Genomic DNA, 24,449 nt, shown 5'->3' with positions numbered 1-24,449 from the left:
CCTAACAGAGGAAACATTAATGGGGCGGTCCGTCAGCAAAAATTAACATGAGTACATCAAGGGGAGATCGACAAAAACGGTTTTCCATTCAGTGGCGCCCAAAATGGAGAAGAGCTATTCAAATGCAGATGTAACCCTTCTTTGACAGGAAGAATTTAATAAGACAAGAGCCGGAAATATTTGCGATGCTCTTATAACCTCAGGTACTCCACCCAGATGGTGGAAGGGGTTAAATCTATGCCTTAAGATCTTAATGTCACTCTTGGAGACCCACGAAAAAAATCAATGTCAAAGGTGGTTGTACATAGGGCAGCTGATTATCACTGTTACTGTGATGCCTCCTCATACAGTATTATTTGAAAAAGCTTCAGACCGAAAGATTCAATATTCAAACAACGTACGTTGTATGGGAAACTTCTACTATTGAAGCCAGAGATGAATAGCGACAGTGAGCTAACCTGGAGAAGTCACATCAAAAAATCGTGCCACAGGACAATAGCATTGTTATCACAACTGTGCAGGTTAGTTCGACAAGAAAGAGATGGAGTTGAAACCAGATTTGCCATGCCGGCTTTTTCCTGCAGTATTCAAACCTAGAAGACCGATGTAAAGAAACTCTTCAGGAACTAATAGATATATATATATATATATATATATATATATATATATATATATATATATATAGAGAGAGAGAGAGAGAGAGAGAGAGAGAGAGAGAGAGAGAGAGAGAGAGAGAGACACTATAAGTTGGGTTCCATGTCACAAGGGTGTTGGGAGAAAGGAAAAAGGTTGATAAGTTGGGCGGGGTAGGTATGTCTCTCATAAGTTGAACGCATGGGCATGGGAAAGAACAGAGGCAAATTGGATAGTCATCGGAATATAAAAACGTCAAAGATGTTTTGCCTGATCCTGATATATATCTAAGGCATCATGGCACATCCTAGAACTGCGCAATTTGTCTAGGCACAAGGTTTTCAAATAGTTTCACTTCTTCATGAAACAACTATCTTTCAACTACTTCTCACTGCTGTCAACAATACAAATTAAAACTTACATTTCAGGATACCAATATCAGTTGTTCAGAATTATTGCATTTTATAAATTCTAGCTCATCACTAACACCATTAAAGACTAGATGAAAGGCGAGCACAACTAGAAAGCATTACAAAACGACAAATTTAATGACTTTGGAAATCAGAACTAATAATTACTTTCGATCAGCATTCTTTCGGTAACCGCCAATATCACGGTCTTGTGATGATGGGAGAGTACGTAAGTTCTATTACCAACAAATCACATGAAATAATTAATTGATTAGAATGCTAAGACAGTAATATGCACTCTTTCGAGTTGACTAAAAAATTGATAATCTTGAGAATATCTACATGACATTGGCCTGAACGTACTTACCTAAGATAAATTTTAAACTAGAACTTGTCCGAAGAAAAAGCTAAATCGTTAATTAACTGGCAAATTACAGTTAACCGATTAAATAACAACAATGACGATATACCATAACAATATAGAATAGTTATCACAACAATGAAGAGATATTTATTTTCTAATACCTGAATTTTGGTAAACCTACAAACTCAAAAAGTGAAACTCAGGATCGACAACTTTTTCTCAAAATCTAAAGTGTAACGCAACCTCTTCTTTACTATCGAAATCGCAACTAAACTCTACTCAAGCAATAGTTTCTTTTTCATTAATTGCGCAAGGCTGATAATCGTGTTTCTTATTTTTGATGAATTTAGGTCCCAAGAAAAACCTGCTGATCTTAGCGCACATGCCCACCTCTTGGTCTTTCAGCATCATCTGATGCCGTTTCGTCATCTCCGGCATAAGGTCGTCCAGTATCTTCAATTCGCGTTTTAAGAAGATTAGATCTAGGGACTTTCTGATGCCGATCATCACCACTAGCATGATCGGGAAGAGGATGGAAGTACTGCTGAATGATTTAATCAACCAGAGGCAAATCAGACATGTCAACTGGATGAGGGTGAAAAGATGGACTCGCTTGATAGGAACCTGTTTGAAAGCCAATAATATACTGTTGTGGAGGGTGAGCTAATATTATGATACCTAATTACCTGTCTGAGAAACATGTAGTCAGGTTGATACTTATTGGGCATAAACATGATCAAGATTCTATCAAAGAATTGCAGCCCCTTCAGTGATGACACACCCATGTATAGAAAAACTCCAAATAATACAGGCATGGGGATATGACCAAGCATTGGCGTCAAAAACACAGATAATCCGATTGTCAAAAATATGAGGATATGTGTTACACTGAAATATGCCTAGCTTGGTAAAATTTACTTTTCAAATATTAAAACTTACCGTTGTTCTCGAATGCCCAAAAACTGAGGTTTTTCCCCAGGTGCTGCACATTCAGATTCCAGCTTCAGGGAATTCACGTGATTAATTGACAAAACAGTGGCTGCTACAAACCATGGCAAACCCATTAACTGGAGATATATAAATTTTACTTCGATACCTTTTCTTAAAATGTACACTTACGGAGCATGTTTGAATTAAAATTGCTAAGATAAACAGATCTAAATGGTATCCACCACCCTTCTTTAATTTGTATTCCTTTCGATTAATTATGACACTTGTGATTTGCTGATCCATAAAAATTAGAATGGTTCCTAATAGGGCTGGAGGCAATGCTGCTATCACAGAATAAAGAGGATTTCCATTAAAGGGTCCAATAAGCCAACCTCTATCCGGTAAAGTTGGTTTGAATTCATGGGGTACCTAAAATTATATTGTAGGCTAGAAGCTGGTAGGTATGGGAATATTTATAGCAATATTGACCTGCAGTTTAGGTGTCGGAATGTTGCAGAAGAAGTCCATAAGAGTCGTACAGACAATGGCAATAATAACTGCAAAATCGCTGACGAACTGACGAACCTAATTGAAAAAAAAGAATGTGAATATGTAAATTTTGATTTTGGATGAACTATAGTCACAGTAATAGAAAATATTGAACCATTGCATTGACACCTTAATAATATATTATACACCAAGGTTGTGAAGAACAGTGTTATGATCCGAACGATTCGAAATTTAAATGCCGAAGCGCGCAACGACGGGGTTCTAAGATGTGAAGGTCATAAGTATTTCATAACCGTGTATATGCAATTTCTTCCAGTACCAGTTTTGATAAAATTACGATAAGCTCATATAAATTAACTATATATTATGATGGAAATACCAAAAGACAACGCGTCTTGAATCATAACACCAACGGTTACGTTTCCTTTGACATTAATTTCCAGGGCAACGATAAACGAAGTAACAATGGAATTTTTCTTCTACCCATAATAAATGTACTAAAACATCATACTATTTAAGTATGGCATTTTACCTTAGTGGGGAAGAACAAAGCTGCTTTGAACTCCTTCAAATATATTGATATTAAAAATGTCTCCACAAATAGTAAAATTGACATTAGAAACACATCGGGAACATACGGTACAGCGAAACATCCTGGGCCAGTCAGCGTACCGTTTAATTGCTGAAAGGGAAATCGATCATATAAAAAATTACTAATTATATATAATTAAAATTTATTCTAAAAAATAAAAAATCACGCACTATATTGCTCTAATTGTGTTAAGACTCACCGAACATACTGTCGTATTAAATGTTGTCCAATTGGCTATTTCCGGATGTAGAACCTGAGTTGAATCGTTAATCAAACAGGAGCAATCATACGAAACATTTAAAGATCCTGAGGTATTCAAGGGGAAATTCTTGCCAATTGCAAAAACATTTTCCACGGCCTATAATAAAATTGTAGCCATCATTGATTTCAAAATGAAAAAAATATATATATAAATCTACCTTAATAATGAAGATTAATGCGATTAAAGTGGCAAAGTTCTCTTCGGTAAATCTCGTAATATAGCATACTAAAGCACTGGCGTCGATTGCGACCAAAAGGAGCAAAATTACGGTGATCCATGTTCCGATCAACATTCTGAAGCTCATATAATTCCATCCTGCGTTCATGCAAAATTCGTACACTATTGTCTCAAATACCAATACAGGACCTGAAATATGTTAGATTTACAAAATAAATGCATTTGGAGTGCAAAAGCCATTCAGTTCATACCCGTAGATCCTAATATTGTAAGAGGTTGCCCTGAGAAGAATCCGTAACCCATTCCACAAACAAAACCAGACACTAACGATTCCATAGCTGCCATATTATTTCCTATTGAAGAATTGAATTAATGCAAATCAAAAAAGCTACGAGAGTGACAATATAACCTGTAGCTTGTGCCAATAGGCCTCCAAACGTGATAATAGGTGACAAGCAAGCGAAGTACAAAAATATCCAACTAGCTATACACTGTGAAGATAAAGCGTCTTTAAAATCTGACCAATACCACGGTATTTTTCTTTTAATGTCGTTCTTAAGACCTCCGAAAAGGCACCCTGTCCTAGCAAGGCCAGATTCTTCCCTGCGACAAGAAAATATTGAATTCAATCGTCAAAATAAATGAGAATAACACCTTAGCTTTTGCTCCTCTTCTTCTTCATCCATTTCTTCGGGTACCTTTTCAGGCGGCCTCTTTCTGACTTCTTGAGATGGTATTGCTGCTGGAGGCTCTATTCGTATCGTCGGGTCCCATTCGCCAGGAGGCAGCACAGTCACCTTAAAGAAATATTTTTTACTAAATTTTCTTGGGATGAATTAATTTACATACCGCATCTAAGAACTCATCAATTCCAGCTAAAATGTGACTTCTGTTCCTAGCTTTATAAGCAACTTCATGGAACACCTCGTCAGACATCAGAGTTGCCATTGCTCTACCAATTTCATGGTAACCTAAATACCCAGTCATGTAAAAATATAATACAAATTGAAACCAAGGTATGTATGTCTTGCCTAGTTGGGTATTAGTAGGTCCTAGTAAGAGGAAAAGAAACCTTGTCGGGACAGGTACTTCAGTTAAATCTCCTAAAACTTGAGCGTTGCTCAGTCGGACAAAGGCAGAGAGAGGTTTGTCCAAGAAATCGACTTCGCCCACTAAAATATTGCTGGCTTCAGCACCAGGGGGGATTTTTTTCATGAAAGCCAAATTATGTTGAGGCATATCATTCATTAGTTCGGTTCCACTGTGGTTTCTGGTTATCGAGACGTTACTGGCACTTTTGAGAAGTCTTGGAGCTTTCTCTTGACCTGTTAGGGATTGAGTTATATTTGATATGGTTTTGGATTCGTATAGACTTTGGGTGAATCAGAGGTTTAAAGTTATGATTCGTTTTATTGGAACCTACAAAAACAGCCTTTAAGACTTAAAACCAGAATCAGAGTACCTATATAATAATAGTTATTTGCCTAAAAAAATGTGGTGTGGAAAGTGATACTTTACTACACATTGCCTGCAGTTAACCCAATAACGTCGCGAAGCAGAGTTCAGGCAGCAATCGAGTGCGGTAAAGACACTTTCGCTCGGGTTATGCGCAAAGTGTCTTTCCTGCACTCGACTGTTTTCCCTAACTCCGCTTAGCATAGGGAAAGTACCACCTTCCTCACTTATTAAAAAAGTAACTACACACCACATGTACGATAAAATACGTAAACGTGATTTGCGTGCGATATAACGTTTTACCGCACACGGTAAAATGCTTCTCTCAACTACTAGTCGCGTACGGTAAAGCAACTTCACTGTACGCTTCAAAAAAATTATTGATAGAACTTGTAAGATTCTGTTTTTAAGGCACAAAATTCTTATTATAACATGCGAAGAGTTGGTGCTATGACAAACATGAAGCAACGATAGCGATTAAGCAAGTAGAAATTCTCTAGGTGTTGTGTGTTGTGTAGCTATTTATCATGCATCGGTTGCAAGTACTAGTGACTAAATAGCTACTAGTGTGTGACACGAAAACATGCATCTTTTAACTCAAAAAACCATGAATTTTGGTGATAAGTTAATTTGATGGAGAATTTAAGGAGAAAGAAATCGAGAATAAACTCCATCATGAAAACTGGATAAAACATTTGATAAAGCTTTAATTTCTTTTTATAATAAATTTTGTACAAAATTCGTGAGTTCAAGTTGTTTTTTGGCGTTATTACGCCGTGTTTTTATTAAGTCGCCAGTTTTATACAACAGAATTAAATTTTGAACGTTTTGATATATTGTGAATAAATTATTCGCCTCAATTATTAACGCTCTAAATAATGCTTTATTCGCTAGTAATGTATTAGTTATTTATACCACGAGTAAATTAAACCATGGTTTATTCGTGAGAAGAACGATTAGATTCACGAGCGCAACGAATGGCCAAGTTCAAGAGTATGGACGAATTTTATACAGGGCGGTTATTGGAGATAATCAAAACGAGGCTCGCCCTTATTGCAATCGTCTTATTGCTCGGCAAAATATCTTCTAGTAAATGCCTTAACAAGCTCAATGAATAGGATTTCAGTGCTGTAAGCTGAATTGATCGAACTAGCATCAATATTTAAAGTCAGAAAATTGGGAGCATGCATAAATCGTGCAGTAATACAATTGCTACCTATGAAATCAGCCCACTCTAACTGAAATTGAAATTCTAACTTTCACTCAAGTGTTAAAAGTTTTCATGTGTTTCATTGAGCAGGTCCATTGAGCAACTTCAATTTATAAAAATCAATTATTTCTAAAGTTATTTATGGTTGCTTAGAGTTGAGGGAACTAAGCTAACTAATCAATTAAATGCTTAATGTCGAAAATAGGTAAAGTTTTAATGAATGATTACACAAATAGCTTCTAGGCTTACGAAAACTCCCAAATATTGCATGCCAAACGAATAAAACACACGTAGAAAACGAATTGTAGATAGGCAGGTGCTATAAATCCAGTTCACGGAAAGTATTGGCTCAATCAAAGGTCAGACATCGAAATACTGATAAATCAATAGATCGGCTCTTACCTGAGCACTTTTTATAAACAAGTTCCTTATGATGTTAATAATTGTTGAACTCGCCACTAAACTGCCTTTCTTCATTTTGTCATTAAAAATATACATGTAATAAACTATAAAGCTGCCAACAGGGGCTCTAACATTCATGATGAAACTAATGAAGATTTACCCTGTCCGGGAATGTTCAGAAACTTCCCAAATTCCTGTGTTTTAGTGCCAGTTGCTGATTGATCAATAAAACTGTGTTCTTCAACTGAAAATATCGAATAAAACTTTTTCTAATAATTACGATTTTCGGCGGAACAGTCGGTGGAATTGAAAGGAGGCAAAATATAAGAACGACATGTCGATAGGGATTGCATATTATTAAGCCTTAACATTGCTGGGTATGTAATTTTCTTTCAAATAGTAGTTCGTATAGATTCGGTAATTATAGGAAGCCACGAATTATTACCGTTCTTGAAACGCTTTAGAGACTATTGTGGATGATGAATGTTCTTCTGAATTGTCGGTTTTGGAAAGAAGAAAATATGCATACTAGATCTAGACAAGATTATCGAAAATCGTTTGTCACGATATTTAAATTTCTCTAGGCTTTATTGAAATGTAAAAAATGATTTTATTATTTTAAATTTGTAGACTTCGAGATATAGTTCCTCTCCCGATACCTGAAACCTTCATTACACATTCATATATGCATACACTTCATTATATATTTGGTAAGGAGGTCAATTATTTTTGACAGAATGTATTTGCACTCCAAAACGTGCGATCCAGGCAATCTGGCTATAATCAGCCTTAAACTTTCTTTACAGTAAATCAGCCAAAAGATATATTTTATTCAGTGATATTATATTAATTTCGCGACGCTCCCAAAAATGAAAATATCGATACTTATTAATAACGAGAGCTAATTATCAATCAAACAGCAAACACATTGATTAGCGAAGGTACAAAACAAAATTACAGTTTATGCTACAAATTTATGGCAATATATATTCTGAACCTTGCGAGATGCGGGATCGGTTAAAGAAGGCAATTATGCACAACTCCTCTTTAACTTCGGAAATTAAAAAGATTAATGGGGAATCTAAATGCATTGCAGAATTTTTTCCAACATGCAAGATGCAAATTTGCAGAAGGAAATGTTTCCCTTCATTGGCGCCATAATAGAATTGTGTTACAAACCACGAACCGTTACCATAATATAACCGATCCTGTATCTTTTATGGCTTAGAAGATCCCAATACCTTCTCACGAATTTGTAGCACCCTGTATACTGGAATAATATTAAAGAAAGAAATTAATTACAATTGAGAATGTCACCATAAGGTCAACTTACAATACATATTTACAAACGAATCAGAAATATCAAATTACTTTACTTCTTGTAGCATTTCATATAATGCGCGTCATACCAGCTTCGCATTCGTCAAAAATAGTAGACAAGTGCAATAATTGTTTAGAAGACACATGCGTATGTTAAAGTGGAAGTGAACATATGAATTAATAGAAAAAACACACACAAAGAAAGAACCGATAGTTTTAGGGAACTACCTTTGGGTTGGTGGTTCAACGTCAGCCAAGTTGTAAATCCTTGGACGTGTTCCGTATATTCGGCTGCGACAAATAAATCATGATTCTTATGATTTGAACAAAGATATTGATAGGAAGTTGAATCTCATTGTCCATTTGCTTAAGAGATAACAGTAACGAGGCATTTTTACTACATAAATATTTGTGAGTAAAATGCGCTTATGTTAAATTGGTTAATAGTGAACATTAGATTTTTTAACTAGTGAATATTAGTGATGAAACGTAAACATATATTGTTATTAGACAAAAGCCCCCATCACCAAGTGATTTTGAAATTTCTAACCTGAAATCAAATTACTCGAACCATTTAACACGCTCTGTTTGTGCCTCTTTTTCTTTGTTGGTTTACCAACGCACGTAAAACAACCTACAATTTCGCATAAATTCTAAGTAAAACATTATATGAGGTCAAAAGAAAATGTGCACACTTACTCTTTGAAGTTGAGTGATTTTTTCCTATTTCCTGCAGTGATCTGATGAAGGGCAGTCCGTGCTTTTGCCTTTGATGCTGGTGTCTGTGACGCTTCAAGAGGGCTTCCTTAACACTTTCCCTTTTGGCTAATTCTAATCTACGTGTTAGAAGGTATAAATTAGAATTTTTTTATAATAATAAAAAAAACTAAAGCTAAAACACTCGCTATTAATGGGAATTTGCGATCACTAAAAAAAATCACTATTAAACGTCTAGAAAACGCACGATGAAGACGATTAACACGCTCAGTGAAGTTGGTCTTAACCGAAATCTCGATAATTCTGAATAAAAACTGCATAAATACTTACCTGTTATTATTGATCATATTATCAATGGCAAGTTCAGCGATTTGTTCAATGGAGGTAGCCTCCATATCCAGAATAACTGATCCATTAAGCAAGAGACTCCTGAGTTCAAATAAGGAATGCAGCGATAGGGTTGCAACGTGTGGTTTCGACCATCTGTTGCCACCTGCAATCAACATAAAGTATAAAATTTACGTTAGTCGAAGAATGCATTCATTGATCAATAATAACCCTATTAACCTTATTAGCATCTAAAGCTGAAGACTGGAAACAAGGCAAGCAAGAATGTCATCAGACTCAAAATAAATGGTTAAGCACACACATTAAACTATATACTAAAATTTAAGTTTTAATCCATTAAATTTCAGTTTTAACATGTAGCTTAGTGTGTGCGCATTTTCTCCATCAATTTTGAATGTCTTAGAGGCGAAGCCCAAGTGATGGTCCCAAGCAAATATTTTTTCAATTTACACTCAGTTTTAATATAATTCTGTTCAAAACCAGTATTTCCTTGAAAATAATGCACTATTTTTATGATAACTATGATAGCTTCAGTGTATTTGTACATTCTGTAAATGTTAAGCAATTAGTGATTAAATTACTCATTAATAATAGTTGAATACTGGACAAGTTTAGCGTTAACGTAGATACTATTTTTTATTCATACTCTGAACTTTCTGATACTAGTTTCTCTAGCCCTGACGGGAATTGTCGTTCCCGCACTGAATGCCCGAATTTATCCACAGCTGCTAGCAAAATAACCGTTTTCTACCATCAAGAATAACGTACTTTCGCGCTGCCAATAGAGACTCTCATATAGTGGTTTTACGAGGAGTTTTATAAGTGCGAACATGAAATAGGTCGTTTGCTTGCATTTACGCTAGTAACTAATGTAACATCTGGTATCTATAGTTATATAGTGTGTTTATTTAAGGTAGTTATCTTCTTCGATGGAAAAATTGATGTTTCCAATAAAATTGAAGCCTAGAAGGCTCTAGAAGTTCAGTTTGGATTTGTGCGTAGCACATAGGTAGAAAAAGAACTTTTATGTGTAAAACATTATAGGTGCTGCCTTGAAAACACTTTTTTGCGGAATACCCAAAAATAATTTAAAGCTCTTAATATAATATTATTGTTGCACTTCTCATAGGTTGGACGATAAGTGAGACTAACTACCAAATTTTGTGAGACTCCATTAATTTTATTTAATCACAAAAACAAACATCAATAACGTAGGAATTGTTTAAACAATGTTTTGAATTGTCTAGAACACTTTCACTTGCATTAAGCCTTTTCACTGCAGCGCTAATTCTTAACTAAATAATCTATGATACACCGTCTTCTCAGAAGTACCTCCGTCGGCAAGAGCTGATACATTATCGAGATACTTCCAGAACGATATCGAATCCTTTCGAATACGTCAGTTACCTATTGAATTCTTGAGGATGTTTTCATTAGCTTATACCGAAGAGTCATGCAACATGTAAAATACATGGCGTTATTTAGTTCTCCATCATTAGAAAGTCGGAAGGGTTAAGACATCGTATTAGAAGGCAGATGAGTTTAGGACATGTAGATCATCATCTGATTGTTTTCCTTCCAATATTTCTCCTTCCTCTAGATTTTTTGAGGAGTTTTCTTCGCTTCGATTATTAATTTTTTATGTGTTGTTTTTTACTATAGTTCAAACTTCAGTTTGTAATGAGTGGCTACCTGAAAAATATTGTTTTATTGGTTTTTCTGAAATTTCTGAAGATTCCAAAAGATCCCTGTAAGTTTCCAACTATAAGGAAAGCTCAGACTCGACGATCTTTTCAGAAATACCAAGATACTCAAACGTATAGTAGGTTAAGAGAATATAAAGGAACTGATAATGTCTATATCTACTTTAGAGCTACTTCCTTCCATAAACAGTTCTGGCCCAAGTTTTACAACCAAATATCAACTCGATGAAGCGAAAAAAGCTATAAATTCAAGACATCAAGTTTCTGCAACTACTGATAAGCAAGGCAGATCAAAAGAGGAATTTCTTTCTGTAGTTCAGATTTGGATTTAACGTCAATTTGGCTGTTGATTTTTCGGCTCAATGAAATAAAGAACAGATAAACCCATGACAATTTTCAAGTATTTTCAAAGATTCCAAAGGATCTTTCCTTTTTCTTTTCAGGATCTTTCGCATAACAATAAACGAAGCACGAATCGTCTATAAATTCTACCGGCCGGGCCCGGATCATCTGTGAAAACGAGTAAATGTTAGCTAATTGCCCGTCATCGCTCGCCTGATCGATACCCGACTTGATACCCCCATAGAGAGGATCATAAAAGACAATATGGATTTTCTTTAATGACCCTATTTTGAGACATTTTATGATGATATGACCTCAAGAATCTGTGATAAATATTTTTACGTGCAACTCAAGGGTACTCTGTAATCCAAGACAATAATGTATTTACATATATTTATTCAGAGTAAATGATATTTTGGCCAATTTTATCATTTTTAAAGTCACTTATAAGGATTGTTTGAATACTTTTAGATAATTTGAATTTATCAAAAAATGTCGCTAAATCATGAGACATTAAGCGCTTTTACATTTAGAACAAAAAACTCCTTAAAATAATAATTACAACTTTTTACTTCAGGAAACTTCCATTTAACAAAATTAATTGAGTTGAATATATGAAGAAGCATCATGTCTATAGTAAGAAATAAATACGTCCATTTACCCCCAAAATAGTAATATGGAAGAGCAGTATTTGAGAGGCCCAGTTTAATTACTTTCAGTTTTATAGTTCTTACGTTATGGGTGTTTTATGGTCCCGTGTTGCAGATAAAGTGATTTTACCTATTCCCGCATTTGTTTAATTATTAGATTCTATAATCTCTTTATGCAAATATTTAGTTATGAATAACAAAGGTAAATGTATAATAGAAGTCATCAAAACATCAATACATGACTTCTTATCCTATTACAACGGTTCTCAATGTCTTGGCATTGTCTCGAACCATATGGAAAATTGAGGGCTTCAAACAGTGTTTCCTGCATTGATGTTTCAGTTGTTTTCCAGAACAGAATATCTCTCATAAGAAAAGTTAGACGTTTCTATGATAGCGTTAAACAGCAACATTGAGAGCATTTACATTGCATTTGCATTGCTGAGGAAAAATTTAGACGAGGGTATAGAAAATTCCCATGTCTAAGAATTTAGTCACGTATGGATGTTGAATAACCAATATAAGAAATTTTGTGTCACTAATTTACACATACCTTCTTCCACGTCTTCTTCGAACTTAATCCATCTTGCAGTTTCCTTCCACTCCATGTCATCCCCATCAACAAATAACTCTTCCATTTCGGAAAATAGAGGATGGCACTCATGTTTTTCATCGTTTAGATCTTCTCCTAGGATGAACTGAACTCTCTGGGAAGGAGGGGTGCCTATAAACATTAAAAAAATATATATATATAAAAAGTCTATCATCGCTGAATATGCAATTCCACAATGCAAGTCTATTATTTGTAACCAAAATATGTATTATTAAATGTATGAAATAAAAAATAATGAACGAACACTGTTGCAATTTTTAAGAAACTGAGGCCACACTTATTAATATACTGTCAAGGGTATTGGAAAAATTGTTTCAATAAGGATGGTGTGTAGAAGATTAATCAATCCTCCAATATGCAATAGAAGAATTTCAGATGATTTCTCCTAACAAAACACATAGTGATGTATAATGGGATTTTAAATATTTAAGAGAAATGTTTGTAGCAAGGACCTAGAGAAAATTGGACAGAGCAAGCAATTGTTGACGTGCCATTCAAATTGGTCCTTTCTTGCGATTAGTGTAAAAAACCGGTCAAAAGTGTAAAATTAAAGCTGCGTCTAGTTCTAAGTTATTGGCTTGCCGAAATCGTGAATTCGATAAACTTAATTAAATTAAAAAACTTGTCTCTTTAAGCGAATTTTATAGGTACATGGAAGTAACAAGTTAAAATAAAATATCAAAACAGGAATCACACACTGGCAAAATCCTATTTCTACCTTTCCAAATCGCCATGACCACCACACCGTCGTTATACTAAACGAGATCATTTTTAAGGACGTCGAAAATGGGCTATCCCGTCTGATTAAAGCGGATAATATGACGCAAGTGGGCGGACAATCAATTAAAGCTCGGTAGACTTTTTGCTTCAAATTCAGGTCGTGTGTTTGTCCAACAAAATTACTACAGATCTACTGGGACCTTTCCAGAAAAGCAACCGAGGGAAAACAAGAATCGGCATCGCAACAGATTATTTATTTAGTTAGGAAACTGTTGAAAGCAGTTCCGCAAAATTTCATGAGCGTTCAAATGGAAAGAAAAACCCGACAACACGCGCTTCCACTTACTGATAACATCAGGCAGGTGTACGAAGTAGGTATCCACATGTCATGGAACATATGATATGTCCGAAGGTATAAGCATATACCATTTATTGTAATAGTATTAAGTATTTTGTTATAATCGCCCGGTCTAACAAAAGACGCCGCCCGTAAAACTATATAATTTGCCCGGATTATCGCTCCTACAAAACAAATCGTGCACCAGAAATTTCTTTCTAGTTGATTTAGCTTTTCTTAATGAATTAATATGAAAGAAAAGTTGTAGGTCACTACCATTGCGTTATAAGCCCGAAGGACGAATTCGCGTTGCCACGTAGTTTTCATGGATGTCTTGAGGAATCCCCCGTATTCTAAACATGTAAATTCCTGTGATTAAGATTACATTCACGATCATAATCATATTATATAATTCTTTATTAAATAAAGTAAGTTGAAATTGTTTAAACTTTAAATTCGTGCATTACACACGTGCATAAATGTCGCCTAAAACATGACAAACAGGATGTATAATGAATGGAATGCGTGAAATTATGAAAATGCTCTTTGAAAATAGAAAAAATTAAGCATGCATGAACAACACATTGTAACATTATGTTTATTAATTTCAGTACAAAACGCAGGTAGAAGGTAGTAAAACTTCACATTAAAAGTAACTTTATTCTTATAAAAATTCAGAACCGTTGAATTTAATTTAGGAATTTACACTTGTTTTGTTTATACGCACGTGCTGTAATTTCTCAATTCCCAGAAAGAATGTTTTTGTGTTTTCCATTTTCCTCAGATGTTTTCAGTAATTCTGGTTGCAGTTTACCACGGTTAAAGTTTGAAAGGTGGCGAAACTTAAACAAACTAGAACTAATTTTGCACATAAACCTCTTCATACTAATTCGAATTTGAAGAAAATTCTAACTCAAATAATTTTATACAACGTTAAAGGCCATGAATTAATTGAAAACTCTTGGGTTCCTATCCCTTGCGTCTGAGCAGAATATTATATCCAAAGCGACTTGATCATATGATCGAAATGAGCGATCGCCATGAGCGAAAATTCAAAGGGGGGAAGTATGTACCTGTTTGCTCAAAGCCGAACACGAACTTGTTCTGCTCCCGGGGATTCATAGCACTTTTGTCGTCTAAAAGCAGTTGCTATGTCTCTTATCGATTCTAGCTTGCATTATTCTTCTCTACTCAATTGTGCAAACTTTGGTTGAACTTACAAATGCGACTGTTCCGAATTAAATTTTCAGACACGTACTTTTTGTTGTTGCAAATATTGACACTTGATGTGCGGAGCGCTGCGGGCTGCGAGCTACGGCCCGGCGGAACGAAGGGCGCTGTGCTGCGCGCTCCTGAACATTTTAGCAATCATTACTACGTTTGAAGCGTCGGTAATGTTGCAGCGTTCGATCTCGCAACAACGTTTTGTCACAATGACCGCAGCAAGTCAATATGCAACTTAAAAATAAACAAAAATAATTATGCATTGTGATTCATTTTAGCATGACTGCATCTACGAATTAAAAAAGTATGTAGGGAAGGGATCAGGAGGTGACGAGATAGTGTGGGTCGCCTAGGAGCAAGGCAGGGCTTCAGGGGCAAGTAACTTAAAATTAATACGGACATTTTTCACTTATGGGTAACTTACCCTTACGTATATTTAAAAAATATGACTTCGTGCAAATGACCATTAATGGTCAAGGTTGTTGAGCTCTCAGCAAGCTTGTTTCAGTGGCTGACGATAACCGTTTCAAAATATATGTGTTGTTAAGCAACGAGGTGTTTAGAAAATTACCAATAACTTAGTTCTTTTACTGGACCATCATTTTACGTTACCATTATTTTCTTTTTCAGAACACTATAGCAATTCATATTACAACCATTAAAAGCCTGATCGATGCCTATTTAAATCCAGACAAGGACGTTTTTTCACTTATAGCGGATCATGCTTCCCTGACAAGCCAGTTAATTAACAAGCAAATACTTGTCTATTATTAGACTATCTCTAAACAGGCTCTATTTGTTGAGGCGTTTATACATTACACCCAAAACAGATCTATGGATTAACACTGTCTGATATTGTGCAGTATTTTTGTTAGTATTTTCGATTGCCACCCGTTTTCAATGATTACTTTTATTTAACCACAGTTTGTAATTATATTTCGTACTAAACATAAAAAAGCTTTTCCCCGTGCTAAAAACTAAAATGCAGAACAGCATATCAGAAACTGCTTTGTAGGTGCCTAAGTCGGATAAGAGAATAAACTAGGCAATATTTTCCCTGATTTTCTATCATAGACAATTCCTAGCATTGTATATGGTATACCATAATTCAATGACACCTTAGAAAACAACGCCTAACGCTGGATTAAGTATTCATACATACAACACATAAATGTTTGTCGAGTATGCATTTTCAAACCATAACTAATTACCAAATGAGTGAGCCAATGAATGACATGAGGGCGATAATGAATAATGCAACATCAAAAAAGGTATGAAGAGAAAACTTCAGAAATATGCATTACAACAAAGTTAGAACACAAGTGACACAAGCTTACATATTTCCCCCTCATCGCACAAACTGAGTCCTCGTCTTCTGGATATAACAAATCCTGAAAAAATATTCATCAAATGCTGTATTGATGTACGCGAATTAATTGCCTAGATAAAAGGGATGATGTTTTTCGGGTTCAGGTTTTGCAGACTATAATCATATAACATAGTGTCACAGAGTAAAATTTTTGCATCATACTGATGGGTGTATTGAAAGAGCCTTCTAAATCTGTATGTTCTATGAGAGCGGGTTTTGTGAGAGGGTTCACAAAATACAATAACTATGTGTATAAAATAAATGTATGCAAATAAATATACAGGGTTGTCCACTAAGCACACGTCGGACGATTGCGGCCTTATTTAAGGCTTTTATCGAAAATTGTTTCTACAATTAGATGTAGGACCTTATAAAGTGCATTTTAAAAATATTCTCATTTATACAAGGTATGTCAAAAAAAGATACAATGCAAACTTATGTTTTTTTAAATGGAGCACCCTAATTATTATCGAATTTTTGGATTCTACGTTCAATTTCAATACAAGTTTATTAATACGTTGGTATTCTTGGAATTAATAGTTTTCAATATATGTGCAATTGAATGTTGAGAATCCAAAAATGCAATAATAATTAGGGTGTTCCATTAAAAAAAACATAAATTTGTATCGTATCTTTTTTAACATATCCTGTATAAATGAGAATATTTTTAAAATTTACCTTATAAGGTCCTACATATAACTGTAAAAGAATTTTCGATAAAAGCTGTCAATAAGGCCGTAATCGTCTGACGCGCGCTGAGTGAACAACCCTGTATATCAAACAAAATGAAACTAGGTCAAATTTGCACTACCCTAAGACATTAGACTTATATGCGATTCGAGTATGTGTGTTTTGGGATCAATTTTGGGGGACGTGGAGACAATATAAGTAAAGTCTAATATTTTTACAGATAAAAAATTGCAAAAAAGCTTTAAAAAATAACAAGAAGAGCAGTGGGATGGATTGTTATTAGCATAACTCGAAGTGAACCTTCGAAGAATTTCCGTCTGTCACACGCAAAAATATAAAGTAAAAATGGCGTTTCTTTATATGACTTTTTTTGATACTTTTCTAGTCCTTCCACGATATTTTGAGTTTGCGGAAAAGTTGGTTCACATTACTGAAATTTACTTGTTTTTTTCAATCTCTTCTCTTGCTGAGACTGGCTTCCTCCCCATTACCTAGCAAAATCTGTCTACCTAATTTTTCTAAGTGCATAAATTTAAATTTTATAAGCACAAAAAGAAAATCGCGTTTAAAATATCATTAGCATAAACCTGTTATACTCTGCTTGGAAACGAAAGGTTTGCAATGACGCAAATACGTACTTTATATAACGACTCTTTTTACATTTCAATTTTCCTTGTATTATTACATTGAAAGGGGCTTTGGAACTAAATTACACATGTAGATCCTAATAAGAAGCCTTATGAAACGTGAAACATGTATGTTCGTATAAATAGCAAAGTTAACGTTCTTGTTATTTTATCATTTCTTAGAACTTTTCTCAAAAGGCGAAGAACTGGACATTGGTTTCCATTGTTCGCATTAGGCTACAGTTCAATAAATGTCTTAGGTTATTTGGGGATTCAAGCATTGATAAGCATCTAAATACGAATATTTATTATGCTAGAATTGTAAAGGAAAACGGAGCAAACACTGAGAAAAGAATAAATTATTAGGTCACTCAATATTGGATAAAGAAAGTAAAGGCAGGGCAATAAAGAAGCCTCAAATAAGCCAACTAACTTTCATTCCGTTTATTTAATGGATCTCGTCAGTTGTAAAATTTGTTTTGACATTTTTAGCGTATCTTCTCGACATGTGCAATAGGGAAATAAATAGAAGAAAATTTTCATTTTTAATGTGACCAGATACTTTTCTAGACATCACATAAATGTTACGGAGACGTCTTGGCCTGTCTTCTGTTGTCGAGAATACCTATTACATTATGCTCTACTCTCCACTTAGTTCCTTGACGTAAATAACACCATACTTATTAATGCCTTATTCACGCATATCTCGTGGAAATAAAGGATTATTTTGAGGAATGAAAGTGCTTTTGAATATACGTTCAACTGACTCCATGTGTTTGCAGTAGATAGCTAGTTTTGAAATTCAATATTGTCTATGGGTTGTACGTCAATGTAGGAAGTAGCATAATATTGAATTTTAAAGTATACCGATGAAGACGTTAGGGTACTTACTTGGTCTTTCGTCTTCGGAAGTCGACTTATCTCCAGCAGAATTCCTGTGATGTGAGTGTTTTTTGTGTCTATGAGAGTGTCTTTTCTCAGTTGGTATGTGAACCCCAACGAAAACACTGTGAGCTCTATGGCCTGCAAATAATAATACTATCCTATGAAAGAGCAATTATTCTATAGCATTTTAGATGGTTACACAGATTCTCATAATATTAGGAAAAAAATATCTAGTCTCAAAGAGCTACATTAAAGAATTGCTACGGCAGTAATCACAAAAAAATCCTTTTTAATTCCTTTTCACTGCCTCACTCCGTCTCTATCAATTCAACCGATAGTGATCTTAGCCACTCATTCAACATTCTCTTTAAACCTTGTTTATCATCTTGACTAACTCTCTAACGCTCCGTAAATCCACAAGTTGACCTAACTCTCGAACGTGGCTTAAATTGACAGTTTTACAAATAAAAATTACAATTTAAACCACATTTACACTTAAATTCGATTTGCGGATTTACAGGGAATACCAGATTAAATATCCTAATATGAATACCAAATAGTTTAAATATGAATAACTCTTTCATTTTATGTCTTCGGTAAATACTGTATGAACTGCCCTTACCTTCAAAATCTGATTCGTCGAAGGGTTGTTTATGCTTCTCTGCCTTTGGATCTTTGGAGGCCTCATCACCTTGTAAATCCATGTTTCAATCCTGAAAGAGGAAATTGTTGTTCTAGAGGAATTGATTTACTGTTGGCGATGACATAATCGTATACTCTGCAACGCACAATTAAAGGATAACTGATATTTTCACTTCGATTTCAAATGGAAATTATTTAAAAAATATCGCGTTGGTATTCGCAGAGGACACATTATATTAAAGTTATATTCTTTATCTTCAAATAATATTTAGATTCGTGGTTTCGGGATCCCTGTGGGACTCCCAAAGTTACACTAATTTCGCCTGATATAACACACCGAACAAAGCCCCCAGGACTTTTTACAGTTGTTTCAACTAGGGTTTACTTATCTAAAAAAATTAGATAATTAATTTCGAAACTAACTTGAACTAATCTGAACCAAAGAACGATTGGCCTCAAACATCTCGGATATATTTTTTTTTAATTCGTTTACCTCTAAGCTGTAATTTTCATGCAAAGGTATCAAGAATACACTTTCCGCTCGTTACCTAGAATAGCCTATTCGGGTACAAGTATTATAAGGTAGATCATTACGGTCCTAGTTTAGGTTTCTGGGAAAAGGAAGCGATGCGATGAGTTTTGCACGATTGAACGTGTACTAAAATAAGACGTATGAATATATAATGTATACTTTGTAGATCAAAAAAGGATTGTCAAAAACAGTTTTGTTGTCCAGTTATTAAACTATTTTTTAATTAGTAGGGACTTATTTATGCTTACGTCATTCCTCTTCGAAAAGCGAAAAAGAGAAACGTAAGGAACTTTAAAAATTGGAATTTCCATCTGCTTTAATTTTGGAAAACATATTTTCAAAGGAATAAAGAGGCCTCGCACACTATGAAACTAAATTATTATAAATTTATAAAGATTGCGATATGTATTATCAAACTTCTTTGTTTACTTACCAGGAATAAACAATACTCCAAAAATATTTAAACAGAACTCAGATTACCGGTTTTTAGGACGGAACTTATAGAATTCATGACTATCAATAATTAGAACTACTTCTTACTGAAAATATCATGTTTTGAGCTACCGATCCTCTCCCATGGGGCGCTCATTGAATTCTGAACAGAGTAATACAGATAAGAACAAGATATTTCCATGCATTGCGAGATATGTCCGAAGAAAACTAAACTGAAGCGGTTTAAGTTAGTTTCTTACCTGCTCAACATTATATAAATGATTGTGCTTTTCGGTATATTTAACACCGTTGATTAGAAGCTCCTTAGTCAATATTTGTTAATGATTTACTAATAATTATAAATTAGCCCATTGTACTATCTTATTAGCAAAAGAAAATTATTCACCGAGATATACCTGCAAGTCCCCTTAAATAAAGGTCATATGTAGATTAAAGCTTCATCATTGGTGAGCTTTCTTAAGAGGTTACAGTGCAGTTTTTGCATTTACAGATAGACTGAATGCAGCAAACAGGTAGGCAGTTCGGTTCCAATAATTGTTGATATTTTTCGTGTGGTTACAATAGGAATTTGTCACGAATGATTTATAAACTGATGGAAAATTGTTAAATTTTGTGAATGATTTATTAGGGTTTATACTACTGAAATGTCAATAAGCAAAATAGACATTTAGAAAAACTGATTTACGATGCACTTATCATTTATTAACTTCAGCCTTAAGTTAAAAGTCACCAATCAGTAATTCCATATATCACATTTAATCGAAGTTCGATCAGAAATCGAGTGCAGTAGTGACTATAAAAGGAATCGAGTGCGGTAGAGTTACTACCGCACGTATTTTCCTACAAGCTCATGGATATTACCTTTGTTGTGTTCTATAAATTCAATTAAATACTAGCCTGTGGTAAAATCTTTACACGCATACATACAGTTGAAGATCTTGTTGCACGTAGGTCAGTGTCAAATATCTACAAAAAGTTTTGATAATGGCTGCTGCCACTTTGATTTGCGTGCGGCAAAAATTTTTACCATACATTTAATCGCACACTCTTAGGATTTTTTTTATCTATGCCTTGAACAGCAGTAATTTGATGCAATAGCTCCAGGCTCAAAAAATGTATTTTATGATTTAGCCCTTTAGAAAAATTCGGACTTAAAGTGCATTTATCATATTCACAAACTCAACACAGTGTGTATTTGTGAGAGACAACCAGGGTATGTATTCGGTTAATTGCCAATTATTTGCTTACATTCAAGACAAAAGCAATAATGTTTACGGATGGTTGCCTAAATTTGGTACTTAGTTAATTTTAACTCCGAAATGTTCTGTTTCCCGTGTAATTAAGTTAATGCTAATAATTATCCACTTGACAAAAATGCATTTTTCAGTCGGTTGCTTTATTCCGTCATAGCTCATAATTAGGAAAGTTAGATCATCTTGTTATTAACTTGTATTATCTAATCGTGGCAGCATCTAAGCATAAAGAAACATAAAAATTAGTAAGTTCAACTTATATCTGCGATATTACCAAAATGAATCTGTTTGTGAGTGTGTGAAATGATATCGCGAAATTATATAATATTTTAGTGTAGAATGACGTCTGTAAAATTTTCGAAACTTTGACTATATCCGAAAGTTACTTCAAAAATTGGCCTACCCGAAATCGTCTCAATTAAGAAAGTCTCGTGAACTGTTTTAGAACTTAGAAGATTAAACTTTGTTTTAGGTGGGGTAAAGTAGCATCACCCCACGTATTTACGAGGTGAAAGTAATGCTTGCTAACACGCTTAGATTTTTTTCTTTATAGGCAATGTGAGGTCGTCGCCAAATACGCGTGTGGTAAAGCTTGTTTTCTCACCTGTGCGTGTAATCAGACAATAACTGCCATCGCATCTTCTCTTCGCTCTAAATTAATAATTTCTAGTAAAAAGTTTTTTAAAACAGCTGAAAATGCCCATAGGAAATAGTCACATTCCATAAAATAACATCGACATATCCATCCATATAATATTCTCCTAAGCAAATATTGTAATGTAAATTTCCCATTATTGAAAGGAATAAAGAAATTTTTGTCGTGTTGTACGTCGCCTATGGCTGCTCAGAGTTTAAAAGCACATACAGATAAGTATTAAATTTCTCCCGAGCATCTATGGATATTTAATAACTTGAAAGTTTTCTTCCATCAAACATTTTATCATTGTTCTAAATAACCATAAGCGCTACTTTCCACATCCAACTTTCTTGTGGTGGACTAGAAACTTTTCAAATAATTTTTTTTTTAGAATTGAACCAGCCCATTATGATATGGAAGGCATAAAATCCAAATAATTGGAATATTGTGATAATTGTTTATCGCAAATATATTGTGGAATGCTAAAAATGACTAAAGATTAAGAATATATAAACTGACCTGGCGTAACAATATAGAGAAAATGGGAATGAACACATTCTTTGCCATCATATTGCTCGCTTGAAGAGAAGATGATTGTGGCAAAATATTAATTTTCCGAGGCATTTTGCTGATCTCATTCAACATCTCATTTACGTCTATTTAGACGTCGTAATTTATATCCAATTCATGGACTGTAAATTTGTTTGATCTGAGGGTGGAACTGATGGCAGCACCTCCCAGAATTTCATTCAAACCGTTCGATTGCGAGATAAAAATTGAATGTTTTCATTTTCTTGTACACCTTGTATGTAATTCTGGTACCAATAAATATGGCGTTTCTTTTTAACCTTTTAACAAACTTTCCGATTTATTATTCCACAGCCTTACAAAAATTTTATGAGCTCGTTTATTAGTTAAAACTATGTCAAGAAGTTCAGTTGTAAGTAACCTCCAAGACCCAATATAAAACTGACCTAAAAGAACATCAAGGTGAAGTGTCTGGATTTGATAATAAACAATTAAACGTGTTGGTATATTTGCTATTATCGTGTTTCCTGCATAATTATCGTCACATTAGGGAAATACATCATCTGTAAAACCGTAATTTATGAAGGTCAAAGACAAGTTATGTGAAGTATTTATTAAAACGCTTTAGTGATTCACAATAAAACAATATCATTTTTTACGGCTGTGACGATATTGCATTGTTACCAACTCAAAAATGGTATCAAACGACCCTCGATTTCCCTATAGCTTCATTTCCTACGAGTTGCGAGCGCAACGATAAGGAAATAAGCTTATTTCCCACGGCTTCGTAACAGTATCCACAGCAACAAGGAAAAACAAATTTTGGTGATAGCTGTATTGGCTTTTGGAGGATTAAGCAGTAAATCCCTTTTATGTTTCACAAATTGTTTGTAGTCGTAGAAAACGTATGATTTACAATTTAGTCAAAATGAGCATTTCTTAAGGATATGACTAGCATTTAATGCTCGTTATGCAATATATTATTTTTTGTTGCAAAATCAAAATTGCAGCTTTTCCGCACGATGATGGCATCAAACCGACGTCACAATGAGGAATCTTTCGATACCATTTTACTCTTTTATGAGGGCAATATGTAGTATATTTCATGACACTAGAGATATGAAGGAGTGTATGCTTCTGCGCATCTCCATTTATAGTATACAAAAAACTAAGTAAACATAGTGGAGATCAGCTATCGTACTACAGCTCTGTAATGTTGCCGGCTTGCTTAATTAAAAAAAATAATACGTATCATTGTCGATATCGTATTTGTAATTTGTTTTGAACTTATGGAATTATATTTTCTTCACTTGCTATCGAAACTTTGGAATAATTTTATCTTCCGCGTATTGTTAAAATAGCGAATAAAAATATGTATAATAAAATGGAAATTTTTACAATTGAAGAGAAAGTCTTCGTGGTCAAACAATTTTATTCAGGACAATCCTTAGGAGTTGCCATTTATTTATTAGAAAATTTTGATAATCGACCCGTTTCCAATGTTGGTACAGTGCGTCGTGCCATTCGAAATTTCGAGACGATTGGATGCGTTCCGCCCCTGCCTCATAAACGCCCCCCACAAGGTAACAATAAAAGGAAAAAACGGATGTAATTCATACAGGGTGCAAAAAAATGAACGAGATTTTTCCTAAAGACCTAGAAGGACGGCTGTTTTTTTGTGGAACAATAATGGAAATGGCGAATAATTATGAAAATTTCATCAAAAACGCCCTTTTTATGGATGAATCGACCTTTCCATTATTGGGTCACGCTAATCCAGCCGTCACTCGTTACTGGTCAAAGGAGAATTTGCACAGAACGTATAATGGACGAACCCAATATCCTCAAAAATTTAATGTCTGGGCAGGTATTTTACGTGGTCACGTAATTGTTTCGTTTTTCATTAAACATACTT

General features: G+C 34.5%; 1 protein-coding gene across 10 annotated transcripts in view; it reads right to left on the bottom strand.

Annotated features, from left to right (window-relative positions):
- Positions 1–24,449, bottom strand: part of Ndae1 (Na[+]-driven anion exchanger 1) — a 38,689-nt gene that overhangs the window by 6,964 nt on the left and 7,276 nt on the right. For 3 of the 10 annotated variants that reach the window (XM_066397966.1, XM_066397962.1, XM_066397965.1), the window contains exons 2-22: positions 19,112–19,202; positions 18,496–18,627; positions 16,257–16,310; positions 12,579–12,749; positions 9,313–9,475; positions 8,965–9,101; positions 8,816–8,899; positions 7,106–7,189; positions 4,910–5,203; positions 4,728–4,849; positions 4,533–4,675; positions 4,288–4,481; positions 4,130–4,231; positions 3,859–4,067; positions 3,639–3,797; positions 3,380–3,529; positions 2,827–2,922; positions 2,527–2,766; positions 2,347–2,474; positions 2,094–2,295; positions 1,798–2,031 (exon numbers count right to left, since the gene is read on the bottom strand). In XM_066397966.1, coding sequence (XP_066254063.1) covers positions 1,798–2,031; positions 2,094–2,295; positions 2,347–2,474; positions 2,527–2,766; positions 2,827–2,922; positions 3,380–3,529; positions 3,639–3,797; positions 3,859–4,067; positions 4,130–4,231; positions 4,288–4,481; positions 4,533–4,675; positions 4,728–4,849; positions 4,910–5,203; positions 7,106–7,189; positions 8,816–8,899; positions 8,965–9,101; positions 9,313–9,475; positions 12,579–12,749; positions 16,257–16,310; positions 18,496–18,627; positions 19,112–19,193 — 3,180 coding nt within the window. In that variant the 5' untranslated portion in view covers positions 19,194–19,202. Of the gene's footprint in view, positions 1–1,531; positions 2,032–2,093; positions 2,296–2,346; positions 2,475–2,526; positions 2,767–2,826; positions 2,923–3,379; positions 3,530–3,638; positions 3,798–3,858; positions 4,068–4,129; positions 4,232–4,287; positions 4,482–4,532; positions 4,676–4,727; positions 4,850–4,909; positions 5,204–7,105; positions 7,190–8,493; positions 8,557–8,815; positions 8,900–8,964; positions 9,102–9,312; positions 9,476–12,578; positions 12,750–16,256; positions 16,311–18,495; positions 18,628–19,111; positions 19,203–20,096; positions 20,280–24,449 lie in introns of those variants that run through there. The other 7 variants (XM_066397964.1, XM_066397968.1, XM_066397970.1 and 4 more) reach the window with 7 other exon arrangements.

This window comes from Euwallacea similis, chromosome 16 (assembly GCF_039881205.1).
Source record: "Euwallacea similis isolate ESF13 chromosome 16, ESF131.1, whole genome shotgun sequence".
Classification (NCBI taxonomy): domain Eukaryota; kingdom Metazoa; phylum Arthropoda; class Insecta; order Coleoptera; family Curculionidae; genus Euwallacea; species Euwallacea similis.
This window is presented reverse-complemented; position numbering and strand designations above follow the sequence as displayed.